Source organism: Macaca mulatta, chromosome 10 (assembly GCF_049350105.2).
Source record: "Macaca mulatta isolate MMU2019108-1 chromosome 10, T2T-MMU8v2.0, whole genome shotgun sequence".
NCBI lineage: Eukaryota > Metazoa > Chordata > Mammalia > Primates > Cercopithecidae > Macaca > Macaca mulatta.
In genome coordinates, this window is record NC_133415.1 from 97,079,881 (window position 1) to 97,096,328 (window position 16,448).

General features: G+C 49.4%; 1 protein-coding gene across 1 annotated transcript in view; it reads left to right on the forward strand.

Annotated features, from left to right (window-relative positions):
- Positions 1-7,750: 7,750 nt before the first annotated feature.
- Positions 7,751-16,448, forward strand: part of GDAP1L1 (ganglioside induced differentiation associated protein 1 like 1) — a 32,807-nt gene continuing 24,109 nt past the window's right edge. Inside the window, 1 exon segment of the mRNA NM_001257531.1 lies at positions 7,751-7,960. Within this exon segment, the coding sequence (NP_001244460.1) occupies positions 7,781-7,960 (180 nt within the window). The 5' untranslated portion in view covers positions 7,751-7,780.

Consider the following 16,448-nt stretch of genomic DNA (forward strand, 5'->3'; position numbering starts at 1 on the left):
TTACCCTTATGGAGCTTATATCCCTATCAGAGAGATAGATAATAATTGCACGGCAGGCCAGGTGCAGTGGCTCACATTTGTAATCCCAGCACTTTGCGAGACCGAGGCGGTGGATCACTTGAGGTCAGGAGTTTGCGACCAGCCTGAGCAACACGGAGAAACCCCGTCTCTACTAAAAATACAAAATAAGCCAGGCAAGGTGGCGCACACCTGTAATCCCAGCTACTTGGGAGGCTGAGGCAGGAGAATGGTTTGATCCTGGGAGGCGGAGGTTGCAGTGAGCCGAGATCGAGCCATTGCGCTCCAGCCTGGGTGACAAGAGTGAAACTCCGTCTCAAAACAAAACAAACAAACAAACAAAAAACAAACAGAAAAACCCTGCGTGGCAGACCCCCTGTTGGTAAGTGCTATGGAGAAAAATAAAGTCATGTAAAGGAGTGCTGGGTCAGAGTAGCTACCTCTTTTACATGGGCAGTCAAGAAAGGTTTAGCTAATTCTTGTTTTTTTTTTTTTTTTTTTTTTTTTTTTTTTGAGACGGAGTCTCGCTCTGTTGCCCAGGCTGGAGTGCAGTGGCCAGATCTCAGCTCACTGCAAGCTCCGCCTCCTGGGTTCATGCCATTCTCCTGCCTCAGCCTCCCAAGTAGCTGGGACTACAGGCGCCCGCCACCTCGCCCGGCTAGTTTTTTGTATTTTTTAGTAGAGACGGGGTTTCACCGTGTTAGCCAGGATGGTCTCGATCTCCTGACCTCGTGATCCACCTGTCTCGGCCTCCCAAAGTGCTGGGATTATAGACTTGAGCCACCACACCCGGCCAGGTTTAGCTAATTCTAAGCTGGCATTTACATGAGCAGAGATATGAAGGTGCTGAGGGAGACAGCTTGGGGAAAAAAAAAAAAAAAAGAGCATGGCAGGCAGTGGGAACAGCAAGTGAAGAGACCCTGGGCAAAGTGTGGAGCGGCACCCACTGCCTCCAGGGAAGAGTCGGGAGGCCGATGGGCTGGGGCAGCGGGCAAGGGAGGGCGAAAGGAGATGGGGAGGTGTGATGGGGACCAGACGGGGCCAGATGGGGTAGCACCTTAAGTCATTAGGACTTTGGCCCTCCTCTGTGTGAGATGAGGCACCACTGGAGGATTGACTGTGAGTCACTAAACACCCCTGAGATCTTTGTATTAAACCTGCCTGGAAAAAGACAGGAGACAGAGAGTCAGTAAAAAAAACTTGGAAAGGCGGCCCCAGAGAGCCAGAAGTCAGCCGTGTGTCCTAGCCATGTTCAAGGAGGAGAGACACTGGCTGGGGAATCCCAGAATGGGCCAACTGAACCATCCATCCTCACATCAAGGTGATAACAGTATCGACCTCAATGAGATAATGGCAGTGGGGTGCTTAGCGAGGTATTGAGCACATGGAACATCCTCCTGGCTGTTATTATGTCATGATAACATATGATCATATGTGTTATCAGACATTTTTATTATACAGTCTGCCAGTATAGGTCTGGGTGAGATGTTCCCCAGGTGTCCCATCTCATTGTGCCCTGAGTTCACATTCAGTGGCAACCACTTGGCTGAGTCCATTTCTAGGTGTCACAGAAGGAGGGGAAGAGTAGTCCCACCCTGTGAGGAATACGTACTTTTCAGATTTCTGACACCCAAACTGGACAATAATTTCACCACTTAAAACTCTCTAGGGGGCTGGCCATGGTGGCTCACACCTGTAATCCCAGCATTTTGGGAGGCCGAGGCAGGCAGATCACCTGAGGTCAGGAGTTCAAGACCAGCCTGGCCAACATGGTGAAACCCCATCTCTACTGAAAATATAAAATTAGCCAGGCATGGTGGAGCACGCCTGTATTCCCAGCTATTCAGGAGGCTAAGGCAGGAGAATCGCTTGAACCCAGGAGGTAGAGGTTGCAGTGAACCAAGATGGCACCATTGCACTCCAGTCTGGGCGACAGAGCGAGACTCCATCCCCCACCCAAAAAAAGAAAAAAACTACTCTTCAGGGACTTCCCAGTGCCCTTGGCACAATGTGATGACTCCTACAGGTGGCCTAAGTGGCCTAGCAGTACCACTCAGCCTCATGTCTCCACTCTGCCTCCAGCAGATGAGTGAGCATCAGCCTGTCAAGCACTCTGCCCCTGTCCCACCTCTGGGCCTGTGTCTCTACCTGGAGCATGCATCCTTTCCACCTCCTTCCCCCCAGCTGGCTATGCCCCCTCATCCCACAAGCCTCTGCTTCAAGTCCCTGAGCAAATGCTGATGATGCCTGCCTGGACGCCCCACTCTTCCCACTCAGTGCACATCAGCTGACCCCTAGCTCGAAACACTCATGTTTATTGCCGGAGGGCTTTCTGTGGCCACTGGGAACCACTCTGCCAACTGCAGGGCAGGCCTGAAGTGCCAGGGAATTAAAACTTCTCTCAAGAAGCAGCCCTCAAACAACGACTGACAGGACTTTCTGTGTAAATACCCCAGTTCTTTCCCTCCTTGGGCAGGGTAATGCTGAGGGCCTTCGTGTGGCTCTCAGAATTTCCCTTTGGGATTAAGCCCTGGTCACCCACAGTAGTAACTTGCTTGGCAATACACCTTCCTTGGCTGTCTTTCCTGTCTGCCCCACTTGCCTCCCAGGATGTCTTTTTTCTCGAAAGTTAATTATGTGCCCTTGAGTACGTGTCTTAGGGTCTGCTTGGCAGGAACCCATACTGAGAGCCATTGCCTCTGAAAAGCCTTCCTTGGCATCACCAGTGCTCAGACAGGGGATCCAGACGTCCCTTTCTGGCTCTACCACACCCCCTTCCCATTGCAGTCACAGCACTTATCACACAGTCCTATCATTGTCCAGGTCCCCACAAAAACACAGATGATTCACCAGGAAAGAAGTTAAGTTGGCTTTTGTTTGTTTGTTTGTTTGTTTTGAGACAGGGTCTCACTCCAGTTGCCCAAGTTGGAATGCAGCAGCGCAATCTCAGCTCACTGCAATCCTCCCATCTCACTGCAAAGCCTCCCAAGTAGCTGGGACTACAGGTGTGTGGCACAACACCCAGCTAATATTTTGTATTTTTACTAGAGATGGGGTTTTGCCATGTTTCCCAGGCTGGTCTTGAACTCCTGGACTGGAGCAATCCACCCACCTCAGCCTCCAGAAGTGCTGGAATTACAGGTGTGAGCCACCACACCCGGCCTGGTTTTTAAACAGTTGAAGGTATGGTGAATTTCACTCATAATTAATGAAATTCACATAAAGAATGCCAGCTGACAAATGGCAACAAAAGGACAAAATTAGAAAATCAGCATTTTCTAATGATAGTAACTGATTCAGTCACAGACCATCAATGAATGAGGAACTGGACACCCACAAGGAGCTGGTCAGAAGAGGAGAAGTGGACATTTACCTAGAGAGGTGTGGTCACCGCCTGAAGCCCATGATCAGGCTTGGCATTATTAGCAGTGGGACAGTTAGACATGAAGTGAGGTGAAATGGAGCACATAGCACCACTCGTGAAATATAATTACTTTCTTACCCCAAAATGTTCCATCTAAATCTAATCCATCCATTGGATGTAAATACTAGTTTTTGGGAAATATAGGAGAGAGTACAGGAAGTTAAAGGACACCACAGTGAAGCAACGTGACAGATCCCAGAGAGGAACACTGTCCAAGACAACTGGCCCAGTCTCTTCATGAGTCACTGCCATTGGGGGTCAAAAAAAAAAAAAAATAGAGTGAGGACCATATTAGATTAAAATAGACTTAAGACTGCAGGAACAAAATCCATTACGTGGTCCTTGATTGGATCCTGGTTGAAACCACCTGCAAAGACATTTCTGGCAAAACTGGAGAGATTTGAATATAAATATATTTTTTGAGACAGGGTCTCACTCTGTGGCCCAGGCTGGAGTGCAGTGGCATAATCTCAGCTCACTGCAATCTCCACCTCCCAGGCTCAAGCGATTCCCCCCGCCTCAACCTCCTAAGTAGCTGGGACAACAGGCACATGACACCATGCCTGGCTAATTTTTGTATTTTTTGTAGAGATGGGGCCTTACCATGTCACCCAGGGTGGCCTTAAACTCCTGGACTCAAGTGATATGCCTGCCTCGGCCTCCCAATGTGCTAGGATTACAGGCGTGAGCCACCATACCTGGCCTTCATATTGTTAATTTCTTAATATGAAAATTGCATTTTATGTAAGAAAATGACCTATGTTAGATACAAATTATTTGATACTTTATAAGTATCGAATACCGATATATTTAGTTGGAGAAATATCATGATGCCTATAATTTATTTCAAAATACTTCACTCCCCAATTAAACAAATATGGCAAATTTTTCCCAATGCTTATACCTAGGTGATAGATATATGGATGTTCATTGAGCTACTTTCACATGTTTGAAATTGTTTTGTAATAATAAGAAAAAAAAAAGCAAACTAAAGACATACCATTTTCTACCCATAGATTCACAAAGAAACAGTTTTAAAATAGGCTGCGTTGGCAAGGGTGAGGGAAATGGGCACTGTAGTATAACCTCTTTGAAGTGATGTTTGGCAAAGCCATGCCCTTCAATTGCTTCTAGGAATTTAGCAAACAGATTATATAGAAATATGGGCAAATATATATAAATAAGGATATTCACTGCAGCTTTATCTTTATTATAAAAGATTAGAAACAACATATATGTCCATCAGTAGAAGTTAAGTAAATTTTTTGTGATCTATCCATATAGTACAGAGTCCTACAAAGTATAGGGGTAGACCTGTTGTGCTGATAGGAAACTCTTTCCAAGATGTCTTGCTAAGTGAACAAGCCAACGAGCAGGCCAGTGTCTGTCTGTCTGTCTGTCTGTCTTATTGCTATATCTCTGGTGCCTAGCAACACACCTGGCACACAGTGGGTCCACAATTAATATTAGTTGAGGGAATGAACACGTATCTGAGCATGACTGCTGTGAGTCAGGCTCCCTGAATGCCACCAGTTTCAAGACATCGATAGGGGCCAGATTTTCCATACCATCAAATTTCCACCCAACAGGATGGCCGCTCCTGGTCCAACTGCTGGCATGCAAACCCAGGTGCCAGCTATTCTGGGTTTTCATGAACCTGGAAATCCAGATGTTTGCGTGAAATTGCTCATTTTAAAATTTGTCAATAAAATAACACTGGGGTAGGCGTAAGAGAACATATCTGCAGGGTGGGTCCAAGCCAACACATTGTCAGTTTGCAACTTCTGCATTAGCGTATTTAACTTTTGCCACACTGCTAGAGGCAGTATGTTCAGTAACCCAGCACTTGTTGCTATAACAGATACAAACCTCAGTGACTTCACACAATAGAATTTTATTTTCACTCATATAAAGTCCATTTGGCAGCAGGTGTGGGGAGGAACAAGGAGTTTTATCAACTTTCCCTTGGGGCTTTCAAGTTCCTCCAGGCATTGATATTCAATAGGCAGATGGGAAGAGAGAGTGGAGGATCATGGGGGTTTTATGGGCAGCAGCATTCCTCACTTCTGCCCACATTCATTGGCCACAACTCAGTCATGTGGTTGCCCCACCTCAAGGCAAAGTGGGGTAGTCCCTGGTGAGTGGCAGCCACCTTCCAACAACTACTGTGTCCTATGGACTGAGAACACTGGGTGACAGTGATCCATCTCTGCCTCGTGCAGTTATCATCATCTCTACTTCACAGATGACGAGTCGAATCTCAGAGAGGGTAAGTGACCTGTGAGAAGTCACCCAACCAGGAGCCCTATCTTACTGCCTCCAATCCAGGGATCTTTCCTCTATCTCAGTGTTTCCCAACTGTGTTAGACCATTCTCACATTGAGATAAAGAAATACCTGAGACTGGGTAATTTATAAAGAAAAGAGGTGTAATTGGCTCATGGTTCTGCAGGCTATACAGGAAGCATGGCACCAGCACCTGCTTGGCTTCTGGTGAGGCCTCAGAAAGCTTCCAATCATGGCTGAAGGCAAAGGGGAAGTTGGCATATCATATGGTGAGAGAGGAAGCAAGACAGAGTAGGGGAAGATGTGCCACATACTTATTTTTTTATTTTGCTTTCTTAACCTGTTCCCGACCACACACTTTTAGACAATCAGATCTCACAAGAACTCACTGACTATTGCAAGGACAGCACCAAGCCAAGAGGGGTACACCCCCATGATCCAATCACCTCCTACAAGGCCCCACCTCCCGCACTGGGGACTACATTTCAACATGAAATTTGGTGGAGACACAGATGCAAACCATATCACCAACCTTGCATCTCATGAGAATCGCCTATGGCACTTGTTAAACCTGCAAGATTGTGACCCTGGGAGCATACAGGATTGAATTTTCCTTCAAGATATACCATGCCCTTTTTTGCAAAATCGAACAGTGAACAACAACAAAAATTTCACAAAAGAGTGACAAAAAATGTATGCTGAACGAGGGAGGCTAATGTAGCAACTGAGACTTGATAGAAAATGTAGCTATAGGTTTTGTGGCAGCCAAGGCAAAAGGGAAACCCAGGGGCCACAGAACATCTGTTACCTGGTAGAAGGAGGTTCACTGGTTCCTTTTGAGTACGGCTTACAGCCTGGGGGATGAGGTACCCAGGAGTCCTTAGCAGCATGATGGATGGGGGTGGGTGGTCGGGGGTAAGAGGGAGGACTGAGCTTATCTTCCTAGTACATCTATTTCCATCTGTTGTCCCAGGGTCTGCTTCTGTATTTCCTCAATGGTAAATAAATTAAAACACAGTATTTATAGTAATGGAAGTATAGGTGTATTAAGGAACTTTTCTGAAGTTCTTATGAATGTTTAGGGCAGACTTTGTGACAGCAAAGGCATTATGGGCTTTCTTTGGGCTTACCTGGTTATGCCTTGGTAGAAGATGCGACCTGGAACCAATGACTTGACATTTCTGAGCCTCGCCTTTCTCATCTGTGAAAAATGATGATTGTGCAGATGAAATGAGATGATGCATGTAAGGGGCTCAGGTTGATAAATGGTTGCTGTGCCATTGTTTATATTCTTACCATATTATCATGACCTTATGGCTAGAAGCACAGACTCTGGAGCCAGACTGCCTATGTTCACATCAGCCTCAACACCTACCAGCTCGATGACCTTGGGCAAGGTCACTTAGCCTCTCTGTGCCTCAGTTTCCTTCTCTGTAAAATGAAGCTAATAGGACTATTGTGAGAGCTAAATGGGCTGATAGTTGTAAAGCTCTTAGAACAGTGCCTGGGCATACAGTAAGTGCTATGTAAGTGTCTGTTAAATATATCATAGTCTGTTCCCTCTACCCTTCGAGGCCCTTCAGGGGAAAAGTTAGAAGATAACAGCTTCAACGCGAGACAAGTAATTTCCAGACACTAATTTCTAAAGGAACAGATCTCTAGAATCCCAGTTAAGAGGTATTTGCCCCTTAGAAGACCGAGAAGCAGGAAAGCGTTGATGATGGTGGAATCTTTGGCAGGTGCCTGGCCCCACACGCTGATCTGTTTGGGGGGCACGACCTACTTCCTCGGGTTCCTTCCATCCTTGCAGGGAGACTGACACTGAGGGCTGGCGGCTTTTCTGGCGCGGGCCAGGGGCGGGCCAGGGGGAGGAGAAGGAAGGAGCTCCCGGGATCCCCTTGCCCCCTCCCCCAACTGCCCGGTGAGTAATGACATTCACGGAGCGGGGAGGGAGGGAGGAGAGGGGCAGGCTCGGCGAGGCCATGTGATGCTGGGCGAGAGAGAGCCGCCGCGCCGGAGCCTCCTTCTTTCCTGCCTCTGATTCCGGGCTGTCATGGCGACCCCCAACAATCTGACCCCCACCAACTGCAGCTGGTGGCCCATCTCCGCACTGGAGAGCGATGCGGCCAAGCCGGCGGAGGCCCCCGACGCTCCCGAGGCGGCCAGCCCCGCCCATTGGCCCAGGGAGAGCCTGGTTCTGTACCACTGGACCCAGTCCTTCAGCTCACAGAAGGTAGAACCGGGCCGGGAGCCGCCTGCGCCGGTGGCCGGGAGGCTTGGGGAGGGGAGCCCCAGGGCTTGAGGGATCTGACGGCAGCGAAAGACTGGAGGGGGAAACCTGGGGTCTGGGGGCCCCGGAGGTCGGGGGACGCGGGTGTTCCTTCCAGGGCTGCTCACCTGGGAGGCGACAGGCCCTGCCTGGGCCCCAGGAGCACAGTTCTCAATTTTAGGAGCATCCACTCTGCCTCTTTCCCTCCCAGAAACAGCAGGTCTGTCGGGGTGCGGGGCGCGGGCGGGTGGGGGGGGGGTGCTGAGAAAAGAGACAAAGGCGAGGGGAAGAGAATGGGCACTGCTGGGAAGACGGCCTGGTGGGGTGGGAGGTGCTGCTGCTGCAGGGAGGGAGAAGAAGCGCTTCCTGGGGTCCAGCCCCGGTAGCCCCCTCTCAGTCCCTCCCTGCACGCTGCCTTCCCGGACACTGCAGCCCCCCAGGTCACAGCTCCTCTGCCACTCTGTCTGCGGGCCTTCTTCTGGCTGGGGTTTGGAGGATCTGTCCCCAGTCGTCGCCCACCCCCCACTCCGTGTCTTGGGCTGAGAAGGAAGGAGTTAAACTATCCCCTCACACCAGCTCGGCTCAGCCCATCAGGTCTCTGTTTTGCTCTTAAAGGCACAGAGTGGCTTCAGCCCCTAAAATGCTTCTAGGACCTAGGGGAGCTGAGGGGCAGTTGGAAATCCAATCTTATGCTGGATTCTCAGGGTTCCCGCTTCCTGGGGGTGAGGCAGTGAACTGCACCCCTCAGACAGGGGCGCCTCTAGGGGCGCAATCTCCCATCCTAGGCGGTTGTCCCGTCTCTGGGCCACGGATTCAGCACCATGGCCAGGGCCCAGAGGCAGGTCCTGCCGGGGCCTAAGCGGCACCACTGCCTGACACTCTGACTCCTGTTCTTCCTGGAAGATCCTTTTGTTCCACTCGCTTCTTTTTCCAGATGGAAAAACAGATTCCATGAAGAAAAAGGGCCTTGAAACCCAAAGACTTGGGTTTGAGTCTTGGTCCAGGCTCATTTCATCATCTGGAAAGCGGGATAGTGATAATAACAATAGCTACTTCCAATCCCAACCCCTTCTCAGGGTTGCTGATAGCGTTGTTGAAGAAGGGGTATAACTTAGGAACTTAGTGTTATAAACTGGGACTACTCAAACTTGAGCGTGCTTTAGAATCCCTGGATGATCCTGCTTAAAACTCAGACTGCTGGATTCTACCCCAACGATCCTGATTCAGTGGGTCTGGAATGGGGTCCAAGATGCTGCTTTTCCAGCGAGTGACCAAGTGATGCTGATGAAGCTGGTCCACCAATCATATTATCCACTGACTCACTGTGGCTGTGGACAGGTCCCTTTGCCTTTCCAAAGCCTCAGATTTATAATCTGTAAAATGGGGTGAATGCAGTAACTTCCTCGGAGGGCTATTGTGAGAGTGAAATGTGATATGATGCACAAAAAGTACTGATGGCAGTGCCTGGCGAGGGGTCAAGACTGTTGATAATGAGTGTTATGATTTTTTTTTTTTTTTTGAGACAGAGTCTTGCTCTGTTACCCAGGCTGGAGTGTAGTGACACGATCTCGGCTCACTGCAACCTCTGCCTCCTGGGTTTAAGTGATTCTCCTCTCTCAGCCTCCTGAGTAGCTGGGACTACAGGCACACACCACCACACCCAGCTAAATTTTTTGTATTTTTGGTAGAGATGGGGTTTCACCATGTTTGCCAGGCTGGTCTCGAACTGCTGATCTCAAGTGATCCACCCGCTTTGGCCTCCCAAAGTGCTAGGATTACAGGCATGAACCACCACGTGCTGCCATTATGATGTTATTAAAGCACTAGGTAAAGGAGGGGTCAGAGTTAATCAAGGTCATACTGGAGTCACCCACAAATTCTGCACATGCTTGCACATGCTATGTCTCGTGCAAGGAGCCTGGGGATGGGGGCTTTGGAGATGAATCAGACTGCCCTTCAGATTCTAGAACCTCCTTCCACCTAGAACATCAGGAAGTGGGCCCCAGCAGCTGGGACCAGAGGGGGGCAGGGAGGTGGCATCTCCCATAACCATATCATGAGGGAGCCTCCTGTTCTTTGCCCCATGAAATATTTCCTATGTAGCCTGAGCTCAGGGCTGAGGTGGCCCCTGAGTCAGGATGAGACCATCTGCTGCAGCCCCACTTTGGACCAAGTCTCTGGCCAAGCTAACCTGGGCATCTTTCTGTCTCCCATACCAGGGCCTTCCCCCTACCCAGGGGTCCATGGTGGATTCTAGAAGCAGTGTAGCTTGGCAGAAAGGGCATGGGCTCTGCAGTCATATAGTCCTGGGTTCTATTTTCATCTTGGCTACTTACTGGCTGAATGACCTTGGACAAGTCACTTTACCTCTCTGTGCCTCAATGTCCTTATCTGGAAAAGGGGATTTTACATCCTACGCTGCAGAATTCCTTTAGAAGACATAGGCATATGTTCTGCCTGGCATGTAGTAGGAGCTGAGCAGGTGAGTTTGCTTCCTTCTCTCCAATCTTGAAGAGCCTTAATTATATAAAGAGGGCAGTCCCCCATTGTCAAGCATCTAAATAGCCTGTCTTTAATGGCACATGAAATGTTAATGGAGAAAAATAGCCCACCTCTAGGAGTGATGGTGGCTCCATTGGGCATCTGGAGATCATTCCAGATGCAGAGGACAAGAGGACAGTGTGTGGGTCCAGGACCCAGACTCTATGACCAGACTGCCCGGCTTCCATCTCAGCTCTACCACTGACCAGCTGGGTAATCCAGTGCAAGCTGCTTAACCTCTCATGCCCCAGTTATCCACACCTGTAAATTGAGAATATTAATGGTGCCTCCCCAACAGGGTCCTTGTAAGGATTCTGCAAATGTATCCATGTCAATCTCCTAGAACAGCACGTGGCACATAGAAAGTGCTCAGTTAAGTGCTGGGTGCTGTTATAAAGGCATGGATTTTGGAATCAGCCAGACATGTGGTCAAACCCCAACTCTGCCATTCCCAGCTATGTGACTTTGTGCAAGTATCTTCTTTATCTCTCTAAGGCAGCTTTCTCATATATTTGGGGGAGAGGGTTGGGGAGATTGAGTGATATCATGCATGTTCACACACTTAGCACAATGCTTTAAATAATAGCCTGTTAATAGTGAGCTTTCAAGCACTATCATAGGTCATGATTTGGGGCCACAGGGTTTGAAGGAGGCTCTAAATGCCTAAGATCAATGTTAGGATGCTTCTGAGGCTATTCCTGCCCCCAGCCTCCTCATCCTTTGTGGGGAAGAGTAAGGTCAGGAGGGCCAGAAATGCAGGGAGTCAGACCAAGGTTCTAGCGCTGCCAGTCCCACTAACTGGCTGTGTGACCTAACCCTCTCTGGTCCTCAGTTTTCTCAGAGGGAAATGAAGCAGATGTTTGACACAGCCTGCCTCCCTCCTCCTTCCCCAGGCAGGAAGAACTGCCCTACCTCTCGGTGCCCCCTGCCTTTGGGGCATCCATCTGTCCTCCTACCTGCCACTTTTCAAAAACCAAGATTGCTACTTCCTAGCTGTGTGACTGGGCAAGTTACTTACAATCTCTATGCCTGTTTCCTCTTCTTAAAAGTGAGGGTACTGGGAGGTACTAGTACCAATCTCATTGGAATTCATAGGGATTAAGATCTAATGCGTGTAAAGCTCTACAATAGTGCCTGGCACAGAGGAGATGCTAATAAGAGTTGGCTGCTGTTACTGCTGTTATTTCCACCAGAGTGAGTCTCTGAGGATTGTCCTTGGCTCCCTTCAGCAAGCCTGGTTCATGGTTCCTTTACTGCCTCCTCTCAGGGTCTGCCCTGTCTTGGATGTACCTCTGGAGGGCCCCCGGCCCAGCCTTCAGCTCCCAGGGGCAAGAGACCCAAGTCTGGGGCCTCCCAGAGGCCAGTTCTGACACCCAGGCATGGCAGGAGAGAAGCCAGGGGTGAAGGATGAAGCAAGGGGTGAAGGATGAAGGGTCTCTCTCCCACCCTGCCCTTGCCTTTCAAACTCTTAGGGCTGGTCCTCCAACTTGTCCATGCTGCACTTGACCATTACCGCCTCCCTTCACCTAAGAGGATCCCCACAGAGGAAAGCTGATGGGGACAGTAACAAGACACATCCTCCTGCTTCTCTGCTCAGAAGCCTGCTGTGGCTCCCCAGGTCCCTCCAGGAAAACACCAGAGTCCTCACAATGGCCTCAGGCCCTCCTGCAGGGTCCTAACCTTACTTGAGTCAAGACCTAAGTTGGGGGAAGCGTATGGGCCCTTCTCAGAATAATGTTTTTAATTGAATAAAATAAAATGCATAGGATTTTTAGATTAGAACGAAAACCAATCGTATTGAAGTATGGCGTTATATAATAATATTTACGTTTCTGTATTAACCCCTTATATAACACGGTCTGGTGGCTGGTCTCATAACAACTGTCATGTTGGAGTCGTGATGAATGCGCATGATATTTTGAGGCAACTGCAACAACTGTGAAGTGATGAAAATATCTGATTGCTAGTGGTGACAATATTGCAGGCACTGCTAAACGGCTACCCTACTTTATCGCCTACATTCATAATTGAAGAAAATGCTAACTGTCAGTTTGAGATTACTGAAAATAAACATGTAATTTTCCCATCCTAGTTCAAGGAGTCTCTGAATTAATTCATGGACCCCTTGGCCTGGGAGTGTGAATTAAAAGATCCTATGTACAACCCGGCCAGGTGTGGTGGCTCACACCTGTAATCCCAGCACTGTGGGAGGCCAAGGCAGGCAGATCATCTGATGTCAGGAGTTCAAGACCAGTCTGGCCAACAGGTGAAACCCTGTCTCTCCTAAAAATATAGGCTGCGTGTGGTGACTCACGCCTGTAATCCCAGCACTTTGGGAAGCCAAGGCGGGCGGATCACCTGAGGTTAGGAGTTTGAGACCAGCCTGACCAACATGGTGAAATCCCATCTCTACTAAAAATACCAAAATTAGCTGGGCATGGTGGTGCGCATCTGTGATCCCAGCTACTCGGGAGGCTGAGACAAGAGAATCGCTTGAACCCGGGAGGCGGAGGTTGCAGTCAGCTGAGATTGCACCACTGCAGTCCAGCCTGGGTAACAAGAGTGAAACTCCAGCTCAAAACAAACAAACAAACAAACAAAAAACAAAAATTAGCCAGGTATGGTGGCACATGCCTGTAGTCCCAGCTGCTTGGGAGGCTGAGGCAGGAAAATTGCTTGAACCCGGGAGGCGGAGGTTGCAGTGAGCTAATATTGCACCACTGAACTCCAGCCTGGACAACAGAATAAGACCCTGTCTCAAAAAAAAAAAAGATCCTGTGTGCAACCCTTTCTGCTTCTACCCTCCTTGTCTATTCCTGACTGCCCTGCCCCAGACACACTGGCTTCCTTGCTGTCTTTTGAGTATGTCCAACATGCTTAGAGCCTTAGCACTGGCTGTTCCCTCTGGCTGAAGCTCTCTTCCCCAGGTCCCGGTGTGGACCACTCCCTCACTTCCTTCAAGCCTTTGCTCAAGTGCCACCTTCTTGAGACGCCTGCCCTAATAGACCACCTTAATTAAAATTGCTACCTTTCTCCCCTGATACCGTGGTACCCAGATTCCCCTTCCCTGCTCTATTTTCTCTTTTTTCGGAAGCACTCACCATCTTTTGACAGACCAAATTGCTTATCATCTGCCTGCCCCCACTAACATGTCAGTTTCCTGAGAGCAGGGATCATCGTTTTGTTCACTGCTGAGTTTCCAACAAGACCTGGCACATAGTAGGCAGGCAATAAACAAGTGGTGAAAAGTGATGGATTTGCAAGCTGTAAGGTGTTATGTTAAAAAGCCATTTGACCCTGTAAATCTAAAACTGCTCTAAAAATAAGACCTATTAATTTTTTTTAAAAAAGAATTTGAAATAAGCTGAGGTCAGAGATGCTAAGTGTCTTTTACAAAGTCACACCGCAACTACATGACTAGGCAGAGACACCAACCCAGCCCATCACATAAACAAGGGCCTGGGTGAGGAGCAGCAGAGCCTGACCATGACAACGAGGCACTGTGGGTGATTTTCAGGCACCCACAGGGAAGCTCGTTTACCCAGAGATGGTTGATGTCTGATCACACTAAGTGATGACCACCTAGCTCTTGTCCAGCCTTCAGGGGGCAGAGATGGCAGATGGCCTTGGTAGCTGAATGCCCTTCCCTTAGGCTTGGCTTCCTCTCTGGGTCCCCCTCCTCCACAGGGTGACACATGGCTGTGGCCTGTAGCTCTGCTAAAGGTAAAAGTCTCCTTGGCTGCCTGCCAGGGTGACCCCAAAGCAGCGCCAAGCAGGATTATCAGGCCTCTAAAGATAGTCCCCTCCCCAAATAGCAGCCCTATCTGACAGCTTCAAGGGAGACCCAGGGCAGGTCATGGGAGCGGCCCCTGGAGGCAGGTGCCCTGCCAAGATGGAAGGCCAACCGTCTGGCCCTACCAAGGGCAAAGGCCTGGTTTGGGCTGTTTCCACCCATTCGGAGGTCCCACCCTGGCCTGGAGGATGGAGGGCCAGGTAAAGACAAGAGACGGGGGCTCTCTGCTCCAGCCAAACTCCAGTCTCCACTACTCTGGGCTTCTCCAGGGCACAGGTCGCCTATGAGCTCAAATATACACATGCATACATGCTCCCACGCAGGCACACTCACACTGACACAGGCACACACATGGCACACACTCATATGTGCACACATGGGCACTCTCACATCCACACTCACACAGTCCTTGAATACTCACACTTACTCATACACTTATCCATGCACACCCACACTCACGCACACGCAGACACGCACACACATTTGCTCACTCATACACACGCACTCACACACTCAGACCCAAACAGATGCTGCCCCCGGGCTGCTCACTCTCTGCAACAGTTTTTCCCCCTCTCTCAGACAGAATCAGAAGCTCTCTCCCACTGCCGAGGAGGGAGGCACAGCCAGCCCTGTCTCCTGCCTCCTGCGAGGTTGTGAATGTAGCAGTGTCGGCTTGCAGCCGGGCTGCGGGGCACTCCGTGAACACTGAATCCAGCCCCCTTGTTTTGTTGATGAGAAAAGGGAGGCTCAGAAAGGGGCAGCGATAGCTCTAAGGTCACACAGCATTGCTATGGCATATCCAAGATGAGGACTTGAGTCCCTGCCTCCTAGCTCAGGGTCTCTACCTGCACCATGCGCCCCACCTATAGGACCTGCTCTTGACTAATGGAGCAAAGAAGTCTGTGAATGAATGTTGGGTGTTTCAGGGTAAGTTACCTTTCCCTTCCCATGATCCACTAAACAGGAAGAGGTGTTTATGTTCACTGTGAGGGTGGGGCATGAAGTACTCTAGGACGTACCAGGGTGTGTGCGTGGTATGTGTGTGTAATAAGTGATGCTAGAACTCATATATTAAGCTTCTATGCTGGGGCTGTCTCCACAACACCCCACTTCAACCTCACACTTGCATTCCTCACTTCACAGAAGCTAGAAATCAGAAAGAGCAAGTGACTTGCTCAAGGTCACAGAGCAAATAAGCAGTAGAGCTTATTCCAAGTCAAAGTCTGTCTGCCTCCAAAACCTGCCCTCATACCAGCAGCTAAGACACATTATCGCTACTGTGTTCCAGGCACCATTCCACAGGGACTAATGCACTTAATCCTCACAACAGGCCTCCGAGGCAATTACTATAGGACTTCCACTGGATAAGAGGAGAAACTGAGGCACAAAGAAGTAAAGTTGGCCAGGCATGGTGGCTCACACCTGTAATCCCAGCACTTTGGGGGGTCAAGGCAGGTAGCTTGCTTGAGGTCAGGAGTTCAAGACCAGCCTGGCCAATATGGTGACACCCCATCTATACTAAAAATACAAAAATTAGCCAGGTGTGGTGGCACTCTCCTGTAATCCCAGCTTCTCGGGAGGCTGAGGCAGGAGAACTGCTTGAACCCAGGAGGCAGAGGTTGCAGTGAGCTAAGATTGCACCATTGCACTCCAGCCAGAGCAACAGAGGGAGACTCTGTCTCAAAAAAAAAAAAAAAAAAAAAAAAAAAAAAAAAAAAAAAGTGAGGCTACTTGTAAAGCCAAGTCATCTAGCAAATAAGTGTAAAGCTGGGATCTGAACCGACGCCATGCAGGTTCTGCCCATGACGCCACTTAACTTGTGTCAAGTTCTGGATGCTTAACTTGTTCCAAGAACCACCATCTCAGCTGTGGGTGGAGACACTGATACTCAAGGGGAATGGGCCTTTCCTCTTTTGGGGATACCCTCCCACTCCCCTGGACCAGAGTGGAAGGTGGGGAGGAAAGCGTAAGAATGGGGCCACTTGCCATCTTGCCAGTGGATCTTGGACAAGTCCATCCTTCCTTCTGAGTCTCAGTCCACAGGCAGGGGGCAATAGGACTAGGTGATCTCTAACCGTCTTCTAGCTCAGAAATATTGGGCTGGGTCAGGAGCATGCC